This window comes from Phacochoerus africanus, chromosome 4 (genome assembly GCF_016906955.1).
Source record: "Phacochoerus africanus isolate WHEZ1 chromosome 4, ROS_Pafr_v1, whole genome shotgun sequence".
Classification (NCBI taxonomy): Eukaryota; Metazoa; Chordata; class Mammalia; order Artiodactyla; family Suidae; genus Phacochoerus; species Phacochoerus africanus.
In genome coordinates, this window is record NC_062547.1 from 68844469 (window position 1) to 68867641 (window position 23173).

The window sequence follows — 23173 nt, forward strand, 5'->3', positions numbered from 1 at the left end:
GGAGGAGACTAAGGATGAACATTTGTGCACAGAAAAGAGAGTATAAAAGTCACAAAGGGAAGTTCCTGAGAAGCACTTGCTTTTGGAGGTGAACACATGGAAGTACTTCAAGCATTGGTGTTCAAAAAAGAAGGATAAGTCTCAAGCTCAATGAAGTTGGAGATTTGGTATTGCTGAATGCCAGATATTGACTCTTGGTTATCATAGTAACTCCCCAGTCACAGCATCCATGGCTCTTCTCAAGGGGAACAAAGACCAGCTGAAAATCTTACTCATAGTCCCCTGCATGTCCCTGTTCCTCAGGCTGTAGATGATGGTTTCAGCATGGGGGTGACCATGGTGAACAGAACTGAGACCACTGTCCCGCTTTTTGCTTTTTTTTTTTTTGGCTTTTTGCTATTTCTTGGGCCGCTCCCACGGGATATGGAGGTTCCCAGGCTAGGGGTCGAATTGGAGCTGTAGCCACTGGCCTATGCCAGAGCCACAGCAACGTGGGATCCGAACCACTTCTGCAACCTACACCACAGCTCACGGCAACACCATATCATTAACCCACTGAGCAAGGGCAGGGATCGAACCCACAACCTCATGGTTCCTAGTTGGATTCGTTAATCACTGTGCCATGAAAGGAACTCCCGCCACTGTCCCCTTTGAGGAGGAGGGGGAGAAGGCAGAACTGAGGTACACACCTAACCCTGTCCCGTAATATAAGGACATGACCGCTAGGTGAGACCCACAGGTGGTAAACACTTTGTACTTCCCTCCCCTGAGGACATTTTCAATATGGAGGAAAGAATCTTAGAGTAAGAGAAAAGGATCCCAGTCAGTGGAGGAATACCCAGCAGGCCAGTCACAGAAAACAGCACAATGTAATTGCTGAGAGCATCAGAACAGGAGGACTTAAGCACCTCAGCCCATTCACAGAAGAAGTGGGGAATTTCCGTGTGTGTGCAGAACGAGAGATGCAGCATCATCAGACTGTGGAGGAGGGCAACTAGGACACTGAGGGACCAAGAAACCAGAGCCAGCAGACAACAGAGGTGTGGGTTCAGCATGATCATCTAGTGCAGGGGGTGACAGATGGCCACAAAGCAGTCATAGGCCATCACGGTCAGGAGGAAGTGGTCCAGATACACAAAAAAACCAAAAAAGTATATCTGGGTGATGTAGCCTGCATAGGTGATGGCTTTGTTCGCTGTCTGGATGTTCACCAGAATTTTAGGAACTATGGTGGAATTGAAACAAATATCCGAAAAAGACAGGTGGGAGAGGAAGAAGTACATGGGGGTGTGGAGGTGGGAGCCAGAGCTGACAGCCAGGATGATGAGCAGGTTCCCAAGCACAAAGGTACATGGACAAGAACAGCCCAAAGAGGAGGGGCTGCCATTCTAGGTCCTCGGAGAGGCCTAGGAGGAGGAATTTCAAGACACCTGTTTGGTTTCCTGCATCCATGTTGCTGGTAATTCTGCCAGGTAACCAAAAAGCAATGCCAATTAAAAAAAACAGCTGTCCCCAAATTAAAAATACATATTTTTTTATCATATTTGTCTTCCCTCCCCCCAAATAATAAAAGAAACATACATTTTGGTTCCCAATTTGGTATTCATTCACTGGGAGTGATTTATAATATCATTATCTTATACAGGTATCCTGTTCAAGGATAATCTCTTCCTCCTTCTGATCTATATCACAAATTAATCATGACCTTCAAAATCTGTTTCAGGAGACCATCAGCCTCTGGGGTGCCCAGCTCAGCATCAGCCCCTTTCAGATGGAGCACAACAATGGTTGGAACAGTCTTCCTTTGGAGGTGCTGAAATTTGTCTCTTGGATGATTCTGCCTTTCCCTTCATTTACTTAGGACTCTAGCACAGTCACATGGGTTGGTGGGGCTCTGGTCCTGCTACCCACTGACAAGACCTGAGTTGATAAGGGACCAGATGGGACACATCCACTAAGGGTCTGGGGTTTCGGGCTGGACATCACTAGGTTTGTGAAGAAGGCAGCCTATGCTCCTACGCCTTAGTGTACTGAACCACTAAACTAGCTGTGGCAGTAAGTCTCATGTCAAAAGATGGATCCTACTGTCTGACCTCCCCGCCATGAATCATGGCTCTACATCTCACTGATCTTGGCCAAGTTCTGATTTCCCAGTGCCTCCGTTTCCCAATTGATTAAAGGGGCATTATTAATGGTACTTACTCCCCTGGATTGCTGAGAGGGATATATGAGTCGAGGTTTTAAAAATCTGTGCCTGCAACACAATAGAACTGAGAAAAATCATGGCTCAATATATTTTAGATGTGGGGAAATAGTGTCTATGGAGCTGAAGGCACTGAGGCCAGTACATAGAGAGGAAGGGATATCCTAGATCACTTGGCATAAGTGAATATGGGAAGGAGAGAGAAATGGAAAGAGACGGAGATGATGACCTTGGTGCTGAAGCTTTCTGGGTTGGGGAGGAGCCCTTCAAGACTTCCACTCACCTTCTTCCCCTTCATTCTGTTTAAATACACCTATATTTTCTTCTACTCTTTCTATGGGAACCGGTTTTACTAGATTTCTATAAAACCTGCATTCAAAAAAGCACTCACCAAGACATATTTCTACAGAAAATACTCCTTCTTCCCGTGGACATTGCACCCTCAGTGGTAGTTGTTTTTAAAGATTCCTCCAGAGAGGCAGGGTTCACACTGCAGTTAAGAGGACTTTTTGTTTTTGTTCTTTGTTTGGGGGCCACACCTTCAGCATGTACAAGTCCCAAGTCCAGGGATCGAACACGCACCACAGCAGCCACCAAAGCTGCAGCAGTGACAGCCCCTCATCCTTAGCCTCCCTAGGCACAGTGGAAACTCCAAGAGCACTGTTTTATGAGGCAGATGTAGCCTGGAATTTTGTTCCACCCCTTCTTAGCCTTGAGACTGAGGGATTATATGACTAGACTGAACCTTTAGCTAAGAGGATTATGATGATGGAATACCATCATAAATGTAAAGAACCTGGCACATGGTAGCTGTTCAATAAAAGGTGTTACTATTACCATTTACGTCCTTCCCCAAAGACACCATTTCTGATTTTGAAGCCCATCTCTCATCTCTAGATTCTGTATTCTTTCTTGACTTTCCATCTTAATTTAAGGGAGCCAACCAAGACTGGAGGAAAATATGACCAAACTCTACCAGGAGGGAACACTTTATAGATGATACCACCCTTTTCCCTCTTTTAGAAAATGGCTCCAAGCTTGGAAAGTTTCTATTAAGCCAAACCCTCTTTTGTTCACAAGTGGTGTTCCATTAAATTCTTTCCAAAGATATGTTGATGTGCCCAGGATGGTGAATTGTTCAAACCCAAAGCAATTTCCACTTGAGAACTGCTTATTGCTTTCTCCTCATCTTTTTTTTTTTTTTCCTTCTTCAGCCACCCCCAACAGCATATGGAAGTTCCTGGACCTGGGACCTACGACCCAAATGCAACAATACCAGATCCTTAACCCACTGAGCCACAACAGGAACTCCTCCTCACCTCTTTTGAATACTTTGTTGTTTTCATTGACTAAAATAATACTCAATAGGATATGCTACAGTACAAAAAAATTTTTTTTAAATACACAATTTATAAAATAGAAGTCAAATGCACATCATCTTCATTTTCCTCTCATTTCTCTTTGGCAAATGGTATTAACACCATGGTGAGTTTCTGCCTAGATTCTTCTTTCTAAATCAGCATTTTCCTCCATAAAGGATCAGAGACAAACAAGCCTACGGGGTATTCATCTGGTCTGGAAAAACACAATGTCCCTGTGCACCATAATACCTTTGTACTTTAGTAAAGAACAGCCGCTGTGTGTACCATAAAGGTTCCCCATGACCCAGAAACTAAACAATTATTACCTGAAGCCTTTCGAACCTGCATGGGCCTGTGCCCATGCCGAGTTGTTAACTAGTTGACTATCACACACTCTCCTTAGGGTGGCAGCTTGCTTTCTGATAATCTACGTGGTCCATCCCAGATCATGCCCAGCCTGGTGGATGCCTGGAAGTGCTGCCTCTCTGGTTCCACCTTTACAGAGAGTAGCTGGCAGGGCTGAGCAGAGTAGTCATCCAAGACCCTAAGAGGGCACACACCCGCCCACTCCCCTGAGAGTTTCTGCCTCTCCCACCACCCCTGGTGAGGGGAGAGATGGACAGAAAAGAGAAGCTTGGAGGTTGCACTTCCAGGTTCACTTCTTCATGGCCAGGAGCAGCTCCTGAGGCTTGCCTTTGACTGCGGCCCCTCAGGGATACTGTAAGATATTTATCCCTGTGCCAAGCTCCTACCAGAGTGGCCTTGGCTTTTCAACACTTCAGGTCTCTAAACAACAACCTACTTGCCTCTCTTTTAACAACAACAACAACAAAACCCACCAATGGCTATCACCTAGGTAACAGCAACAGGCACACTCTTAAGCACTTCCCTGACATTACCTCATAGAATCTTCACCACAGCTCTAGGCAGGAGGTACCCTTTGAACCTTCATGTTAACTGAGGTACAGGGAGGTCAAGTGACCTGCCTAAGGTCGCACAGCCAGGAAGATACAGTGTGGGGATTTAATGCCCAGCACCCTGGCTTGGGCCTTCTCTGAGTGGACATTCCAAAGTTCCCAAGGTAGTTAACATTGTGCAATTTCACTAGACATAACTGTGACTAGAACGCAATCAACGTGACTTTTTCACCTATGAAAGTATACTATGTTAAAATGTGACAGTAATAAAATAAGTCGATCTAGTTTCTGCTGGGCAAACTCTTGTTAAACCAGTCAAATCTGAACTAGTCAAATCTGGAAATAATGTTTTGTATGTAGCAAAAGTGCATATGGATAAGCGGCCACAAGCAAATTCATTAAGACACACCTTGTTATGCTATAGGTTTCCTCTCATGTCCCGTATCTGCATTTTCTAAGTGTTCTGTCTTCATTTTGCATTACCAAGCATTAGTGTGTTAGAAGAAGCTTTTTTTTTTTTTTTTGGCTTTTAGGACTGTACCCTTGGCACATGGAGGTTGAGTTTTCCAGGCTAGGGGTTGAATCACAGCTATGGCTGCCAGTCTACACCACAGCCATAGCAACATGGGTCCAGGCTGTGTCTGCAGCCTACACCACAGCTCATGGCAACGCCGGAACCTTAACCCACTGAACAAGGCCAGGGATTGAACCTGCATCCTCATGGATACTAGTCAGATGTGTTCCTGCTGAGCCATGATGGGAATGCCTAGAAGAGTCTTAAATGTTGGAGCAAAAGTGTAGCAGAGTAGAAAAACCCTTTGAGGGGAGCCACATAGCCTTTAAAAACTCTTCTGAAAATACTAAAACTTCTCTATGCTTTAATTTTATGATATGACATAACAATAATACAAAGACCTGTCAAAGGCAGTATAAAAAAGATAATTACAACGAATTAGATGTGGACAAGAAGTGAGTACCCTGAGAGTTGAGAAAGGATTAATAATTCAGATATCTATTGTAGATTAATAAATGGATACCTCACACAAATGGATACATTCTGAAAAAGAAGACAACTCCATTTAACAAAATTTAAAATCAAAATCATATGTAAATTTAAAAATGCTTCCAAGGAGCAGGGGGTTACAGCCCAAGGTGTGTGGTGTGAGGACCACTTGTAGCACATAGAGAAAGAGAAGCGATTTCCCTCAATGATAAGGAAGATCTAGCACAAAAGAACAGACAGTGGCAATACCTGAAATGTCAGTCAAATTACCAAGGAAGTTATCAGTAATATCAGAGTGTCTAGGCTCCATATCAATTCCCTTTAATTCACTCTAGAGTCTGGAGTCCTCTTTGCAACCACAAACCTAAAATCATTAGGATTTTTTTGCTAGACCTCTTAGCCACTACTCATTTCCGTGTCCCTGATGTTATTTCCCTGCTCACAAAAGCCCTTTACATGTGAACATATACACACCCCTCTTTCTGAAAGCACGTACTAAGCCCAAATGAGTCACCCAGATGACAGCATGGAAGACGAATCTGATGTCACTGATGGATGGAAGGATGCATGGGGAGAGATCGCCAGAAAGAAAGTTGGTGTGAGATCCAAACAGACCTGGGATTAGCAAGGTGACAATATTCTTCTCGGTCTGGGGTGGGTGAGCTGGGAACACAGGGACATTCAAGGAGCATTTATCCTTTCAGGGGCATCCAGGGTTGAATTCTCAAAGCTCCTAATTAATGTTCCTAAGGTGACTCTATATCTAAACAGCCTAGCTCTTTAAGGGAGAGAGAACCATTGTGAAATGGTAACTAGGACAATTCTATTTCCATGTGGGGAGTTTTGGGACAGTGAATTTTTTTCATGGTGGTGGTTCTCTCCCTAGGGATGATGTCACGGTTCAGGATTCTCTCTGAAATATATCCTGTTAGAACGTGAACTGTGTGTTCTTTGCCAGTCAAGAGCTTTAAATACAATTGCATAGGGCCTGCTACATCTCTGACAGCACCTTAAGTCAAAGACTGGCCCTATCAGATAAGAATCTAATAATACATGATGCTATTTAAAAAACTTATTAATAAAAACAGTGGGGGGAAGGATGGAATGGCAGTTTGTGATTGGCATATGCACACAGTGGTATATGGAATGACTGGCCAGGGGTGACAGAATTCTACCTAAAATTCTGTGATAATTTATGTGGGAAAAAATCTGAAACAGAATGGATATATGCACATGTGTAACAGAATCACATTGTTGTACAGCAGAACTTATCACAGCTTTGTAAATCAACTATACTTTCATTTAAAAATGAAAGAAATTAGGAGTTCCCGTCATGGCGCAGTGGTTAAAGAATCCAATTAGGAACCATGAGGTTGCAGGTTCGATCCCTGGCCTTGCTCGGGGGGTTAAGGATCCAGCATTGCTGTGAGCTGTGGTGTAGGTTGCACATGCAGCTCGGATCCCCATTGCTGTGGCTCTGGCATACGCTGGTAGCTACAGCTCCAATTAGACCCCTAGCCTGGGAACCTCCATATGCCACAGGAGAGGCCCAAGAAATGGCAAAAAAAGACAAAAAAAATAAATTAAAAATAAAAAATAAATAATAAAAATGAAAGAAATTAAAAAATTAAACTATTGGAGTTTCCCTTGTGGTTCAGAGGTAACGAACATGCCCAGCATCCATGAACACTCCTGTATCATCCCTGGTCGCACTGAGTGGATCAGGGATCTGGCATTGCCAGGAGCTGTGGTATAGGTCATAGATGCAATTCAACTCCCCCATTGCCGTGGCCATGGTGTAGGCTGGCAGCTGCAGCTCCATTGGAACCTTAGCCTGGGAACTTCCATATGCTGTGGGTTCCGCCCCAAAAATAAACAAATAAATAAATAAATACTGAATGCCACCCTCTTTATCATTATTAGCTAATTTATTAATAACCCTGACATAAGGGTTATGATATCTCTTTCAGAGATAAGCAACCGAGTAGAGAGAAACTGACCACCTTGTTGCAATTACATACTGTAAATGTCAGAGTTGAGAGTGGAACAGAATCTGACTTCAGAAGAGGTAGGAAATTGTGGTATGGGAATTTGAAAATGAAAAAGGTCTCAATGTTATTCAGAAGGATCTCCTTGTAAATCTATTCTAAGTTGTGTCTGATAAGCCCAAGCTCCCGATCCCTCCCACTCCCTCCCCCTCCCATCAGGCAGCCACAAGTCTCTTCTCCAAGTCCATGATTTTCTTTTCTGAGGAGATGTTCATTTGTGCTGAATATTAGATTCCAGTTATAAGTGAGATCATATGGTATTTGTCTTTGTCTTTCTGGCTCATTTCACTCAGGATGAGATTCTCTAGTTCCATCCATGTTGCTGCAAATGGCATTATGTCATTGTTTTTTATGGCTGAGTAGTATTCTGTTGTGTATATATACCACTCTTCCAAATCCAATCATCTGTTGATGGACATTTGGGTTGTTTCCATGTCCTGGCTATTGTGAATAGGGCTGCAATGAACATGCGGGTGCATGTGTCTATTTAAGTAGAGTTTTGTCTGGATATATGCCCAAGAGTGGGATTGTGGGGTCATATGGAAGTTCTATGTATAGATTTCTAAGGTATCTCCAAACTGTTCTCCATAGTGGCTGTACCAGTTTACATTCCCACCAACAGTGCAGGAGGGTTCCCTTTTCTTCACAGCCCCTCTAGCACTTGTTATTTGAGAACTTTGTCTAGATACTCATGTTGCAACAGAAGAAAGGGTGGGGGAAAAAATGTAATTGTAATGTATGCATGTAAGGATAACTTGATCCCCTTGCTGTACAGTGGGAAAATTAAAAAAAAAAAAACTCAGGGAGAGGAAGAATGTTCTCCTAGTGGGACTTCTTCCCTCAGGTCAAAATTTTGAAAGGATTTTTTAAAAGCTTATTTTAAAAAATGCATATTTAATAAAGGAGCGCTTTTTCAAAAAAAAGGGGGGGCCTTTATACGTCAGTGCAAAAGGAAGGACTAGTATAGCCTCAGAACAGACTGCTTTCTCAAGTGGAAAGATTTGTACATCCCACTGAACACAAATCATTCATAGGTGGAGTGAATTTTTTAAATAAATATGTATATTTGACCTATTAGAAGAAAATGGTCGAAAACTATGTTGTAAGACATGGACAGAGATTTTAACAATATGATGGAAAATCGAAATCGATAAAGAGAAAAACTGGTCACTATAAATGCATGAAAATGTATGACAAAATATACCATCCACAAATTTAAAAGAAAAGCCAGAGATGAAAGAAGACATTGAAATATAGATAGCCAAGGATTACTGTCTAGAACATTTAAATTAAAAAAAAAAAAAAAAAAACTCAGGAGTTCCCATCATGGCACAGCAGAAATGTATCCAACTAGGAACCATGAGGTTGTGGGTTCAATCCCTGGCCTTGCTCAGTGGGTTAAGGATCTGGCTTTACTGTGGCTGTGGCATAGGCCGTCAGCTGTAGCTCTGATTAGACCCATAGCCTAGGAGCCTCCATGTGCCGTGAGTGCGGCCCTGAAAAGACAAAAAAAGAAAAAAAAAACTTATACTCCAAAGAATTGGTAGGGAAACATAAAAATCTCTGTTGGAAATTGGAAGAGAGATATGAATATGCAATTTTCAGAAGTAGAAATGACTTGATTTGCATCACTTCTCTGATGAAGAGGGATGTTGAGCTCTGTTTAAATTACCTGTTGACCATCTGTGTCTTCTTCGGAAAATGTCTACTGGGAACTTCTACTGGGATCTTCTGCCCATTCTAGTTGGATTGTTTTTATTCTATTTTTTTGTATGAGTTCTTCCTATACTTTGCATATTAACCCCTCATCAGAGAACTGACTTGCAAAATTTTTCTCTCATTCAGTAGGTGGGCTTTTGAGTTTGGTGTTGGTTTACTTTGTCGTGCAAAAGCTTTTTGCTTGACTGGAATCCCACCGGTTTATATTTGCTTCTGTTGGCTTTACTTGGATCAACTTTTTTGCATTGGTTCTGGGAAACACTCTTTCAGTTTGCCTGGGTCATTTTTATTTTTTTCATTTCTGAAAGTTTTATCAAAGTATAGTTGATTTTCAGCTTTGTGATAATTGCTGTACAACAAAGAGACTCACTTTTACATTTACACACATTCATTCTTTTCCAGATTCTTTTCCTATGTAGATTATCCCAGAACGTGGGGTCGAGTCCCCTGGGCTATGTACCAGGTCCCCAAGGACCAGTCATTCCGTATACCTCAGTGTGCATATGCCAATCCCAAACACTCAGTCCACCTTCCCAGGACAAATTTTTTTTGCATGTGTTCCGGAAATGGCTCTTTCAGAGTTCCATGGGTAATTTTGAGGGGAGAGGATGAGAGAGAAAAACTACTAGTAAAAGGAGCAGCCATGGGTCCAACTATAGCTTCTGGTCGCGGAGGGGCCTCAAGGCCACAAGTGATCCTCAGATTCTCCCTCCTGTGTTATCCATTCTCCATCCCCCTCACCCTTGAATGACATCTCTGCTCGGCTGGATGGCTCACCTGGTGGGGTGACCCTGATCCGCAGCCCTGAGGGTTCTGAGCCCTGGGCATCATTTCTTTCTCAGACCATGGCTGCTATACTTGACCACGTACTGTCAAAATGCGGGAAGGTCCTGCCAAGTAAGGATAACACAGACATTTCTAAAACCCCAAAAGGAAACTCGGTACCCATTAAGCATGTACGACTTTACTCTCTCTACTGGAAACCACCAATGTGCTTTCTTTCTCTATGGATTTACTGATTATGGGTATTTCCGATGAATGGGATCATACAATGTGTGGCCTTTTTCTCTGACATCACGAATTGAGAATAATTTTGGTGAGAGGCACCCACATTATAATGTGTATTAATACTTCATTCCTTAAAAAGATTATTGGGAGTTCCTGCTCTGGTGCACTTGGTTAAGAATCAGACTGCAGTGGCGAGGGTTGCTGCAGAGGCTTGGGTATGACCCCCATAGCTCTGGGCAGTGGGTTAAAAGTGTGGGGTTGCCGCACCTGTGGCTTAGATTACAGCTGTGGCTCCGATTCGGTCCCTGGCCCAGGAACATCAATGTGAAATGGTTGCAGCCATTAAAAAAAATAATCTTTTGAATATTTATTGGCTTAATATTTAATTTCTCCATCCCTTTTTAAAAATTTTTATTATAGTTGCCTTCCTTCAAGGTTGTGTTAATTTCAGGCATAGAGCAAAGTAAATCAGTTATACATATAAAAGTTCCTTTTCAGATTCTTTTCCCATAGAGGTTATTACAGTGTTGTAAATTTCCCTGTGCTAGACAGTAGGTCCTTGTTACCCGTCTATTTTTTATTGCCTTTTTTTTTTAGGGCGGCATCCGTGGCATATGGAGGTTCCCAGCATAGGGGTCAAATCAGAGCTGTAGCTGTCAGCCTACACCACAGCCACAGCAACATCAGATCCAAGCCACATCTGCCACCTACACCACAGCTCACAGCAATGCTGGATCCTTAACTCACAGGGCAAGATCAGGGATCTAACCCACATCCTCATGGATACTAGTCAGGTTTGTTAACCACTGAGCCACGACGGGAACTCCAAGGTACTCATCTATCTTATAGATAATCGTGTGTATATGCCAACCCCAACCCCTCCATTCCTTCTTATGACTGAATAATGATCCATTGTATGTATGGACCACAATTTGTTTACCCAGTCATCCATCGATGGACAATGGGGTTATTTCCATGATTCTCTTGTTGTGAATACGCTGCTATAAACATGCATGTATGTCCAGTAGATTCCGTCTTCATTTTTGATTAATTAGAAGTAATTGCTGAGCCATATGGTAAATCTATTTTATCCCAAGAAACTTCCTGAAAGTCTGTTCTTGTCTCAGAAGCAGCTTTTCAGGGAACATGACCTGCAGCAGTATGTACAGGGACCCGTGAGAGCTTATTTGTGACACCTGGGGATCTGGAGCTGGGAGGGACTTCCCTTAGGAAGTGACAGCTCAACGGAGAACAAACTCAAAGCTTTTCTCCTTCCTTCCTGTGCTCCTTCCTTCAGTTCGATGGCATAGATGTTTTACACTGTCTATCCTTTCAAAACATTGTTGCATTTCAACAGTGAAATTATCCATTAAAAATAATTATTTTTAAACAGGCTATGAAGGCTCAAAAGATTAACATCACAAAACAATTATAGCAAAAACCTGGATTGGGAGACCTTTATGCAGAAAGGATGTGGAGACATTTTGGAATAAAAATGTGATAAAGAGTAAGGATGACAGATTAGAGCATAGAGAGAGGATATGGGTTACTTGTTAGATTGTATCATAAAATGGATGGCTAACACAAATTCTGCCATTTATTTGAAGAAAAGAGTGCTTAGTCAGTTTGGACTGCTGTAACAAAACAACAACAAACGAAGGGGCTTTTAAGCAACAAAAATATATTTCTCCCAGTTCTGGAAGCCAGAAGTCTGAGATCAGGAGGCCAGCCTGATCCAGTTCTTGTAAAGATGCGTTTCTGGGTTTCAGACTGTCCACTCCTCATTGCATCCTCACTGAGCAGAAAAGAGAGAGAGAAGGCAAATTCGCACATGCTCTCACAAGGTACCCCTCCCATCATGAAGGCTCCATCCTCATGATCTCATCAAAACTTAGTTAACACCCCAAAGCCCCACATCCCAATACCATCACACGAGGGGGTACAGTTTCAACACAAAGGTTGGGGGCCCAAACATTCCGTCCAAAATAAGGATGCATGGGGCAATGGGAGCTTTTATTGAGAATGTGAAGGGCTGTTACTAAGGCCAATGATACGTTTGTTTCCAGAGAGAGCTAAAATACAGAATAAGGTCTATGAGGCACTCACAGACTAGATTCAACTTTATTCCCCAAAACAGTCCTTGGGCTCAATGGACAATAAGTAAATTTCGCCGTTCTGGTGGGTGAATTGATGGCTATCTTGATATGTCTAGCCGTTAGGTAGAGGAGACAAAGAATGAACATTTGTGCAGAGAAAAGGGGGTACAAAAGTGGCAAAAGGAAATCCTTGGAAAAGCAGAACTGAGGTACATGCCTAACCCTGTCCCGTACAATAAGGAAATGACTGTTAGGTGAGACCCACAGGTAGAAAATGCTTTGTACCTCCCCTCTGTTGAAGACATTTTCAATATGGAGGAAAGAATCCTAGAGTAAGAGAAAAGGATCCCAGTCAGTGGAGGAATACCCAGCAGGCCAGTCACAGAAAACAGCACAATGTAATTGCTGAGAGCATCAGAACAGGAGGACTGGAGCACCTCAGTCAACTCACAGAAGAAGTGGGGAATTTCTGTGTGTGTGCAGATCGAGAGACGCAGCACCATCAGACTGTGGAGGAGGGTGACCAGGATACTGACGGACCAAGAGACTAGAGCCAACAGGCCACAGATTGTCACAAAGTGGTCATAGGCCATCACGGTTAGGAGGAAGTGGTCCAGATACAAAAAGACCAAGTAAAAATACATCTGGGTGATGCAGCCTCCATAGGTGATGGCTTTGCTTGCTGTCTGGATGTTCACCAGCATCTTGGGGACAATGGTGGAATTGAAACATATATCAGAAAAGGAGAGGTGGGAGAGGAAGAAGTACATGGGGGTGTGGAGGCGGGAGTCAGAGCTGATGGCCAGGATGATGAGCAGGTTCCCAAGCACAGAGACCAGGTACATGGACAAGAACAGACCAAAGAGGAGGGGCTGCCATTCTAGGTCCTCGGAGAGGCCCAGGAGGAGGAATTCCAAGACACCTGTTTGGTTCCCTGCATCCATGGAGCTAATAATTCTGCCAGGTAAGCAACAAAGCCATGCAAATTTAAACAAACAAGCAGGAGTCCCCAAATATAGAAATACTTTATCCTATTAATGACACCTCAGGAAAAAAATACACACACACACATTTTTGACCAAGAATCTACTATTCACATTCTGAGAGGATTACAAACACAATTATCTTACAACTGTATCATGTAGGGGAAAATCTATTCCCCTCTTCTGACACTTATCACAAATTAGCCATTGCCTCGATGTTAATAGACCATCAAGCTTCATGGTGTGGGTCGCTGTCACAATAGTACTTCTCTACTTTGGCAAAGAGCAGCTGTTTTGTGTACCCCAAGTGTTCCCAATGACCCAGAGACTAAAGCATTATTCCCTAAAACGAGCAGAACCTGGGTTAGCCCATGCCGGATTGTTACCTAGATCATCACACACTCTCCTTAGTTGGCAGCTTGCTTTCTTGCAACGCACAGTGTCCATCCCAGATCACACTCAGCATGGTGGATGCCTGGAAGTCCTGCCTCTCAAGTTCGACCTTTACAGAGAGTACTTGGCGGGGCTGAGCAAAGTAGGCATCCAAGACCCTGAGAGGGCACACACCCTCCCACTCCCCTGAGTGTTTCTACCTCTCCCACCACCCCCGTTATGGGAAGAGATGCACAGGAAAATGAAGCTTGGAGACTGCACTTCCAGGTTCACCTCCACTTGGCCAGGAGCAGCTCCTGAGGCTTGCCCTTGACCGTCTCCCCTCAGGGATGCTGTAACATGTGCCAGGCTCCTATCACCATGGTCTTGGCATGTCTGGCACTTGAGGTCTATAAATAATAGACAACTTGCTTCTGGTCTGACAACAACAATGGCCATCACCTAGGTTACAGTAACAGACACTCTTTTAAGCTCTTTCCTGATATTACCTCATTTAATCTTCACTGCAGCTCTAGGCAGCTGCTACCATCTGAACCTCCATGTTAACTGAGGTACGGGGAGGTCAAGTGACCTGCCTAAGATCATACAGCCAGGAAGATACAGTGTGGGGATTTAATGCCCAACATCCCGGCTTGTGCCTTCTATGACTGGACATTCCAAAGCTGCCAAAGTTCAACACTACACAATTTCACTAACAATAACTGTGGCAAATACAACCAAAGTGACATTTCTCACCTATGAAAGTACAGTATTTTAAACTATGACAATATGTAGTTCCCACTGTGGCTCAGTGGTTAACCTATCTGACTAGGAACCATGGAGTTTCAGGGTTTGATACCTGGCCTCGCTCAGTGAGTTAAGGATCTGGCATTGCCATGAGCTCTTCTATAGGTCACAGACACAGCTCAGATCTGGCATTGCTGTGGCTCTGGCATAGGCCAGCAGATACAGCTCTGATCTGACCCCTGGACTGGGAAACTCCATATGCCATGGGTGTGGCCCTAGTAAAGACAATGTGTGTATATATATATATAACAATAGTCAAGTGTGATGGTCTCATTTGTGGCGGGAGAACACTTGTTAAACCAGTTTCAGCCTGAAAGAGTCAAATCCGGAACTAATGTTTATATGAAACATAAGTGCACATGGATAGGTGGCCACAAGTAAAGGTATGAGGATATAAATTGCTATCCTATATGTTTCCTCTCATGTCATGTTATTTACATTTTCTAAGATTTCTATCATCATTTTGCATTATTTTTTTATAACCAAGCACATGAACTTAGAAGAGTTTTTAAAGTTGTACACGTCGGAACAAATGACAAATAAATCTAATGAAGGAATCTGGCATAAATATTGAAAGTAAAACCATAAATCAATGAATTTTTTAAAACAAGAAAATGTTTGTATTGATTAATCCAAGCTTATTCTTTTATACATCTTAATTAGTCAGATTGACCACAAATCAAAAACAAAAAATGTAAGGCCACACTTGTGGCATAAGGAAGTTCCCAGGATAGGAGTCAAATCGGACCTGCAGCTGCTGGCCTACACCACAGCCACAGCAACACCAGATCTGGAGTGCTGTCTGTGACCTACACTCCAGCTCACTGCAAAGCTGGGTCTTCTACCCACTGAGTGAGGCCACTTCCTCACTGCAAAGCTGGGTCTTCTACCCACTGAGTGAGGCCACTTCCTCACTGGGCACAAGTCGAGTTTGTGACTACTGCACCACAAGGCCAACTCCTGGCAAATCCAATTCTAAACTGAGAAATCAGGAGTTCCCCTCCTGGTTCAGCAGGATAAGAACCCAACCTAGTGTCCAGGGCAATGAGGGTTCAATCCCTGGCTCACTCAGTGGGTTAAGGATCCAGCATTTCCCCAAGCTGCAGTGTAGGTCACAAGATTTGGCTCCGATCAGTGTTTCTGTGGCTGTGGTGTAGAGGGGCAGCTGCAGCTTTGATTCGACCCCTAGCACGGGAACTTCCATATGCCTTTCAAAGGAAAACTTTTGAAATAAAACCATAAAAAATAAACATGAGAAATCAAGATTCATCAGCAATCAAAACCATGCTATTTCAGCAGGATGGCATATCCCCAAAGCTTCCTCAAATCCCATCAACTATTCCTATATTTAATACGTCTTCCCTAAAGTTTATTATTTGGTGGAAATGATTTTTGTTATGCTAGCAATTCCTTTTACAATTTCTGCACTTCCTTCACTCGGCCCTAAATTTTCCAATTTAGAAAGTTTTCATAGACATTCACAGAAACTGTCAATTGCTTTGAAGATGTTCAAAGTAAAATGACTAAGCAAAACAGAGAGGTCAAGCATACCAAAGGAAAGATATTTGGGATAGAAAATCAGGTGGAGAGAAAATAAGAAAAATTGTAAGATGACCAGAGAAAATATTTGTTGAAAATATTTGTAAAATATATTTGTTTAAAATATCAAAGAAAGATGATTTTCTAGAAAAAATATGAAGTATCAAATTCTGATTTATATTCTGATAATAAATAAAATACGTTCATTTAAAGGAAAAAAATATCTGAGTAACAAAATTCTTGGGGGGCATAAGGCCTTGCCAAACCCTTCTGAGCATGGTAAAACTTTTCCAGGCATTAATTTTGTGATACTATATGTCAATAATACAAAGAGCAGTCAAATATAGCACAAAAAAAGAAAAATAAGGGAGTTTCTGTCATGGCTCAGTGGAAACAACTATGAGGACACGGGTTCGATCCCCAGCCTTGTTTAGTGGGTTAAGGATCTGGCATTACCTTGAGCTGTGGTGTAGGTCACAGATGTGGCTCAGATCCCTCAGTGCTGTGGCTGTGGCACAGCTCATTTGACCCCTAGCCTGGCAACTCCCATATGCAGAAGGGCCTAAAAAGACAAAAAATCTTCAGGGTTTGTTCTAGAACTTCTCAGCCACTATTCATGTCCCTTTACCTGGAGTTACTTTGCTGCTCACAAAAGCCTCTTCCATGTGCATGAATACACACTCTTCTTTCTGAAAGCACTTACTAAGCCCAAATGGATCACCCAGATGACAGCAGGGAAGATACCCTGGTTGAGCTGCTGGAGTGGAGTATGGATGGTGAGAGATCTCCAGGAAGAAAGTTGGTTTGAGATCCAAACAGACCAGGGGTCAGCAAGGTGAAAATATTCTTGATCTTGGGTCAGTGTGCTGGGAGCACAGGGACAAACATGGAACATTTATCCTTTCAAGGACCTCCACGGTTGAATCCTCAAAGTGCCTAATTAAATACGTGTCCCTAGTGTGACCCTATTTCTAAACAGCATTGGCCCTTGGAAAAGAAAGAACCATAATAAAACTGGAAGCTATGACTGACAATTCTATTCCCATGTGGGAAGTTTGGAGCCAATTTTTTTTCATCTTGGCAGTTCTCTCCTAGGGATGATGTTGTTGCTCAGTGGGTTAAGGATCCGGCATTGGCTTGAACTGTGCTGTAGGTCCCAGATGATGCTTGGATATGGCGTTGCTGTGGCTGTGGCATTAGGACTGCAGCTACAGCTCTAATTTGAGTTCTAGCCTGAGAACTTCCAAACTCTTCAGGTGCAGCCCTAAGAAGACAAAAAAAAAAAAAGACACACATTATGGACACACTATACACACACACACACACACACACACACACACCCATGTAATTTTCATGGATGCTTAAGTAAATAAAATGACTGGAAGCAAGTATATTTTAAGGGGTACTATTGGTTATTTCTGAGGGGGGGGATGTGCATACTGACTATAGTACTCTATATTCTTTCTTGAATTTTACAGCAAAAATGTCAATATTTTATTTTATTTTATTAGTTAATGATGATCTAGGAAAGGGAGAGGTTGTTTGTTTTGTTTTTTTGGGGGGTGGGGGTTGCCTTTTTTTTGTTTTTCCTAGGGCAGCATCCGAGGCATATGGAGGGTACCAGGCTTGGGGTTGAATCAGAGCTCTAGCTGCCAGCCTCCACCACAGTCACAGCAACACTGGATCCAAACCTCATCTGTGACTTACACCACAGCTCATGGCAACACCAGATCCTTAACCCACTGAGCGAGGCCAGGGGTTGAACATGCAACCCCATGGTTCCCAGTCGCATTCGTTCACCACTGATCCATGATGGGAACTCCTCGTTATTTTAAAAAAAGGAAAAAAAAATGTGGAAGAGCAATAATTTTCTACTATTTATAAAATAAGTGAAGTTTCTTGAACAATGTACCAATTATGTCAAATTGCTGTAAAATATTGCAGATTTTTTCGACTGGTGTAAGTATATTGACTAATTTTTTCTCATTTTGGATAATAAAATAAAAATATGAAACTTTCTCTTTTTCTTTCTTTTTTTTTTTTTTTTCCTTTTAGAGCCACACTTGAGGCATGTGGAAGTTCCCAGCCGAGGGGTTGATTCGGAGCTACAACTGCAGGCCCACACCACAGCCACCGCAATGTGGGATCAGAGACCTTTACCACAGCTCACAGCAACACTGGAAGCTTAACCCACTGAGAAAGGCCAGGGATCAAACCCGCCTCCTCACGGATCCTAGTTGGGTTTGTGAACCACTGAGCCACAACGGGAGCTCCCAAAATACAAAACTTTTAAAACATACATATAGAAAGTAAATAGGCAAATGTTAACACTTACACCTTTGGAGTGAAAAGAGCCAACATAAATAATTTGGGGCCTTTCTACATTTTAGTAAAAAGGCATTCTAAAATAAAATATGCATTTTAATTGTTTCAAATTAGAAAATAAAATTATGCTATTTTTACAAATATATCAATGAAAAGTGCTTTACACATTAAACCTTTACAAAAAGGAAGAAAATACTCCAAAACCAATTTAAAAAGAGGCAAAGGAACAAAAACTAGAATTTATTGTGGTAAAAATAAACAAACTATCCATTTGATCAATAAAATGGAGGGGAAATGCTCAAACTTCTGGAAATTCTTATCAAGAAATGAAAACAGACTATACAAGTATGTCATCTAAGAATAATAACAGAAGCAGGGAAATTTTTAAAGATGATCAATCTCATTTTTTTCTATTTTTTCTTTTTCTTTTGGCTGTGGAAGTCCTTGGGCCAGGGACCGAACCCGTGCCACAGTGGTGGGAACATCAGATCCTTAACTGTGCCAACAGGGATCTCCCAAGATAATTTTAAGTAATATGCTATGAAGATTTGGGGCGCTCATGGAAATCAATAATGTATTAAAAATCAAACTACCAATATGTAGAATGAACCTAAAATAAAGGAAGCAATTAAATAAAAATTAAAACATTACCATCATATGGTTTTGTCTGATAGAATTAGTCATACTTTATAGAAACAAATAAAAGACTTAGTCAATAAAAAATGATGAAGTCTGACACTGGTCATTCTTCTAGAATAGCCAGTAAAATAAATGTGGCAACTAAAGAGGTAGGATTCCTGGATCTCTTTCCAAGAAAAACCTTATCATTGAGTGTCAAGACATTTCGTTCATGACAGCCTCTACGATTCCTGGATCTCTTTCCAAGAAAAACCTTATCATTGAGTGTCAAGACATCTCGTTCATGACAGCCTCTAGCTGATACCACTCTCAGGATCTGCCTGAGCATTTTTTGCTTTGCTTGTTTCTTGTTTTCCCCAATTGTCAGAATTTTCTTCTGGTGTAGCTAGTGCAGCCTCCTTTTTTCTTAAGGTCATATTCCATTTATAGTTATTGTGAAATATAGGCCATATTCCCTGTGTTATACAGTAGATCCTCATAGCCTGTTTTGTTTTGGTTTGGTTTTTGGCCACCCCACAGCATATGGAGTTCCAGGGCCAGGAATCAGATATAAGCCACAGTTGCCACCTACACCACGGCTGTGCAATGTCGGATCCTTAACCCACTGTGCCAGACCCAGGATCAAGCCTGTGTGCCAGCACTGCAGCAATGCCACAATCCCACCGTGCCACAGCAGGAACTCCTACAGCTTATTTTATACTTAATAGTTGGTACCTTTTCCCCCTCTGTTGACCCCTCCACTCCCCTCTCCCTACTGGTAACCACTAGTTTGTTCTCTGGATCTGTGAGCCTGCTTCTTTTTAGTTTGAGTCACTAAAAGTGTTGTATTCTCTAGATTCCACATATAAGGGATATCAGGCAGTATTTGCCTTTCTACACATGACTTATTTCACTTAGCATAAGGTTAATGCCTGAGCTTTTGAAGCCACACTCTTCCTGGGACCACAGGGCCTGCTCATTCTACCTGGGGTGGGACTCCTCCAAAGGTGAGTCTGTGCTCCAGAACACCTCAATGACTGCGCCAACATTTTCTCAGATCTGCAGAGCCATCTGTTATGGACTTCATCCTTTCTTGACATCCTAAGGAAGAACTTTTCCAGTCTCCCTGGGACCCTGAGACATCACTTTGGGATCTCATCCAACCTTAACTATCTGGGCTTCTCAGAGAGACAAAAGTAGTTTTATTATCCATTTAGCTGAGAGTAGTTAACTGAAAGAAATGACTACAGATCTAATTCTCATATCACGTGAAGATCTGTAGGGGTTCAAGGCATCGGGATGATGATCCATGAAAAAGCTAAAACCATAGGGAGTGGTAGGCATAACTTTTGACATGTCATTCCTAGACTGGAAAGCATCTGGCAGAAGCCCTTCATAGCAGGTCTTTGAACAGGCTGCAGAAAGGAACTCCTGGACGGGGAGGGGACATATGTATCCAGGTGACATCTTTCAACACCACAGGAAGTCACTGCATCAGAACAGTGCTTCAACCACAAGGACCACGCTTGGGGTCCTTCTGGTTGAACCACTGAACCTGATAGGACCAGGCCCTGTCTCTTTAAGAAGTCACAGCATCCGGAGTTCCCGTCGTGGCGCAGTGGTTAACGAATCCGACTAGGAACCATGAGGTTGCGGGTTCGGTCCCTGCCCTTGCTCAGTGGGTTAACGATCCGGCGTTGCCGTGAGCTGTGGTGTAGGTTGCAGATGTGGCTCGGATCCCGCGTTGCTGTGGCTCTGGCGTAGGCCGGTGGCTGCAGCTCCGATTAGCCCCTTAGCCTGGGAACCTCCATATGCCACTGGAGCGGCCCAAGAAATAGCAACAACAACAACAACAAAGTAACAGCATCCAATGCAGATTTTCAGATTACACAAAGCAGGCCGATTCTAAATGGATAAAAATGTTCTCACCTGTGGCTATTTTTTAAATAAGTGGACATGTGAATTTTTACACCTTGTATTTTTAGACTTTTTGGATTTTTAACATTCTTTATTAAGGTATAGTTAATGTATGATATTGTGCCAATTTCTGCTGTACAGCAAAGTGACCCAGTCATACATATGTGTATGTCAGTGTGTATATATATATATATATATATATATATATATATATTTTATTATCTTCCACATGGTGTGTCCCAGGAGATTGGATGTAATTCCCTGTGCTATAAAATAGAAACTTGTGGTTTACCCATTCTAAATGTAATCATTTGCATCCACTAACCCCAAACTCCTGGTCATCACCCTCCCTGCCCCCTTCCCCTTGGCAACCGAGTCTGTTCTCTAGGTCTGTGAGTCTGTCTCTGTTTTGTAGGCAAATTCATTTTTACCATATTTTAGAGTCCACATACAACTGATATCATATAGTATTTGTCTTTCTCTTTCTGACTTACTTAGTATGAGAATCTCTAGTCGGATCCATGCTGCTGCAAAAGGGCATTACTTCCTCCTTTTTATGGCTGAGTCATATTCCATTGCATATGTGTCTCCGGTTCCATTTTAGAGTGAAATGTATTCACATACAAGAAACATTAACACCCCTGCCCCTCTCCCCCCAGAATCTAGGACTCTCTAGTCCCCTTTCTGTCTCTATGAATTTGACGAATCTAGTTATTCAACTAAGTGGAACCCTATGAATATTCATTGAGTTAGACTATCTCCTTTTTGGCATTTCAGTACCTGGACTTCTGATATCCTCTTTCTTTCCTAATGTGCTCCAACCACCACCCTCCCTGTCTCAATAGATGAAAGTCCAATAGTTCAGTTGTTCAGGCCTCAAACCCTGGAGACATTTTGGCTCATCACTTTCTCTCACACCCATATGCTGACTGATAAAGAATCCGCTTGGCTCCGGCTTCAAAAGAAAGCCCAACTCACAGGCTTCCTCACACCCTCCAATAGCTATTGAACCAGGAAGCCAGAATCATCTCTTAAAATCCTAAGGCAGGAGGTCTTGCTCTGGCACAGTGGGTTAAGGATTCAGCATTGCTACAGCTGCAGCACAAGTCACAACTATTGCTCCGATTCAGCCCCTGGCCTGGGAAATCCCACATGCGGCAATTCCAGCCAAAAAAGAAAATAAAAATGCTAAGGTAGGTCATGTAATGGTTCTGCTCAAGTCTCTGCAATGATTCTCCCTGTCACTCAGAATAAATGAAAGCAAAAACCCTTCAGTGACAGGCAAAGCCTCATGTGACCAGCCCAATACCTGTCCTCCTCTTCTCCTGTGCTCCCCTCACTCTCTGATCCAGCTAGAGTCCACCCACACCCCACCCCACACCCAGGGTAACCTCCCACCTCAGGGTCTTTGTATTAACCTTACCCTCTGATTGGGGCACTCTGTCTCCAGATACTACTCACCTAAGCCATTCACTATCCTCACAAAAGTAACTTTCTCAGAGTTCCCATTATGACACAGTGGAAAATAATCCAACAAGGAACCATGAGGTTGTGGGCTCAATCCCTGGCCTTCCCCAGTGGGTTAAGGATCTGGCATTGTCCTGAGCTGTGGTGTACCTCACAGATGTGTTGCTGTGGCGGTGGTGTAGGGTGGCAGCGGTACCTCCAATTCCACCCCTAACTTGGGAATCTCTATATGCCATGGGTGCAGACCTAAAAAGCAAAAAAAGAAAGTTAATTTCTCAGTGAGGTGTACAAAGACCATCCTTTTTGTTGGGACAAACTGCCCTCCCCAGGCTCCTGATCTTCTTTACCCTGCAGTGGGTGAGTCTAAATCAAACACAGGCACATAGTAAATCCTCAGTAAAAATAGGTTTGATAAGCTGAATAAACGAATGTGATTCTGAATAGGCTGCCAGTCACATTGTCTCTTGACCCCAGTTGACTGCTCCAAGGGGGAAAGAGCACATGATTGTACCAATCAGAATCCTTTCCTGAGATTTGTTAAACACCTCAGCAGCTAAAATGCATCCAGTGGCTCTTTGGTAGTGAAGCTACCAGGTGGGAGCAGTGACAGCTGCTGGCTTCCATGTCCCTTCCCATGTGGGGGTGGCCAGTCTGAAAAGATAAAGCTAATGCTTTTTCAGGAGAAGTATGATGACAAACTTAGGAATGTGGGCTGAATGTCAGTGTTCCTGCCTAGAGTCCATCCCAATCTCAATCTTTTTGAAAAATGGAAAGGAGAGGAAATACTTTT

The 23173-nt window shown here is 42.7% G+C and overlaps 1 protein-coding gene and 1 pseudogene across 1 annotated transcript; both read right to left on the bottom strand.

The window, feature by feature from the left end:
• Nucleotides 1–201: 201 nt before the first annotated feature.
• LOC125124670 (olfactory receptor 7A10-like) lies at nt 202–1289 on the bottom strand (annotated as a pseudogene).
• An 11185-nt stretch (nt 1290–12474) lies between these two features.
• LOC125124671 (olfactory receptor 7A10-like) lies at nt 12475–13299 on the bottom strand. Its single transcript, XM_047774706.1, has one exon. The coding sequence runs from the start codon at nt 13297–13299 to the stop codon at nt 12475–12477; it is 825 nt and encodes a 274-aa protein (XP_047630662.1).
• Between the last annotated feature and the right edge of the window lie 9874 nt (nt 13300–23173).

Coding starts and splice junctions, on each gene's coding strand:
- LOC125124671 (XM_047774706.1), bottom strand. CDS start 13,299: ATGGATGCAGGGAACCAAACAGGTGTCTTGGAATTCCTCCTCCTGGGC.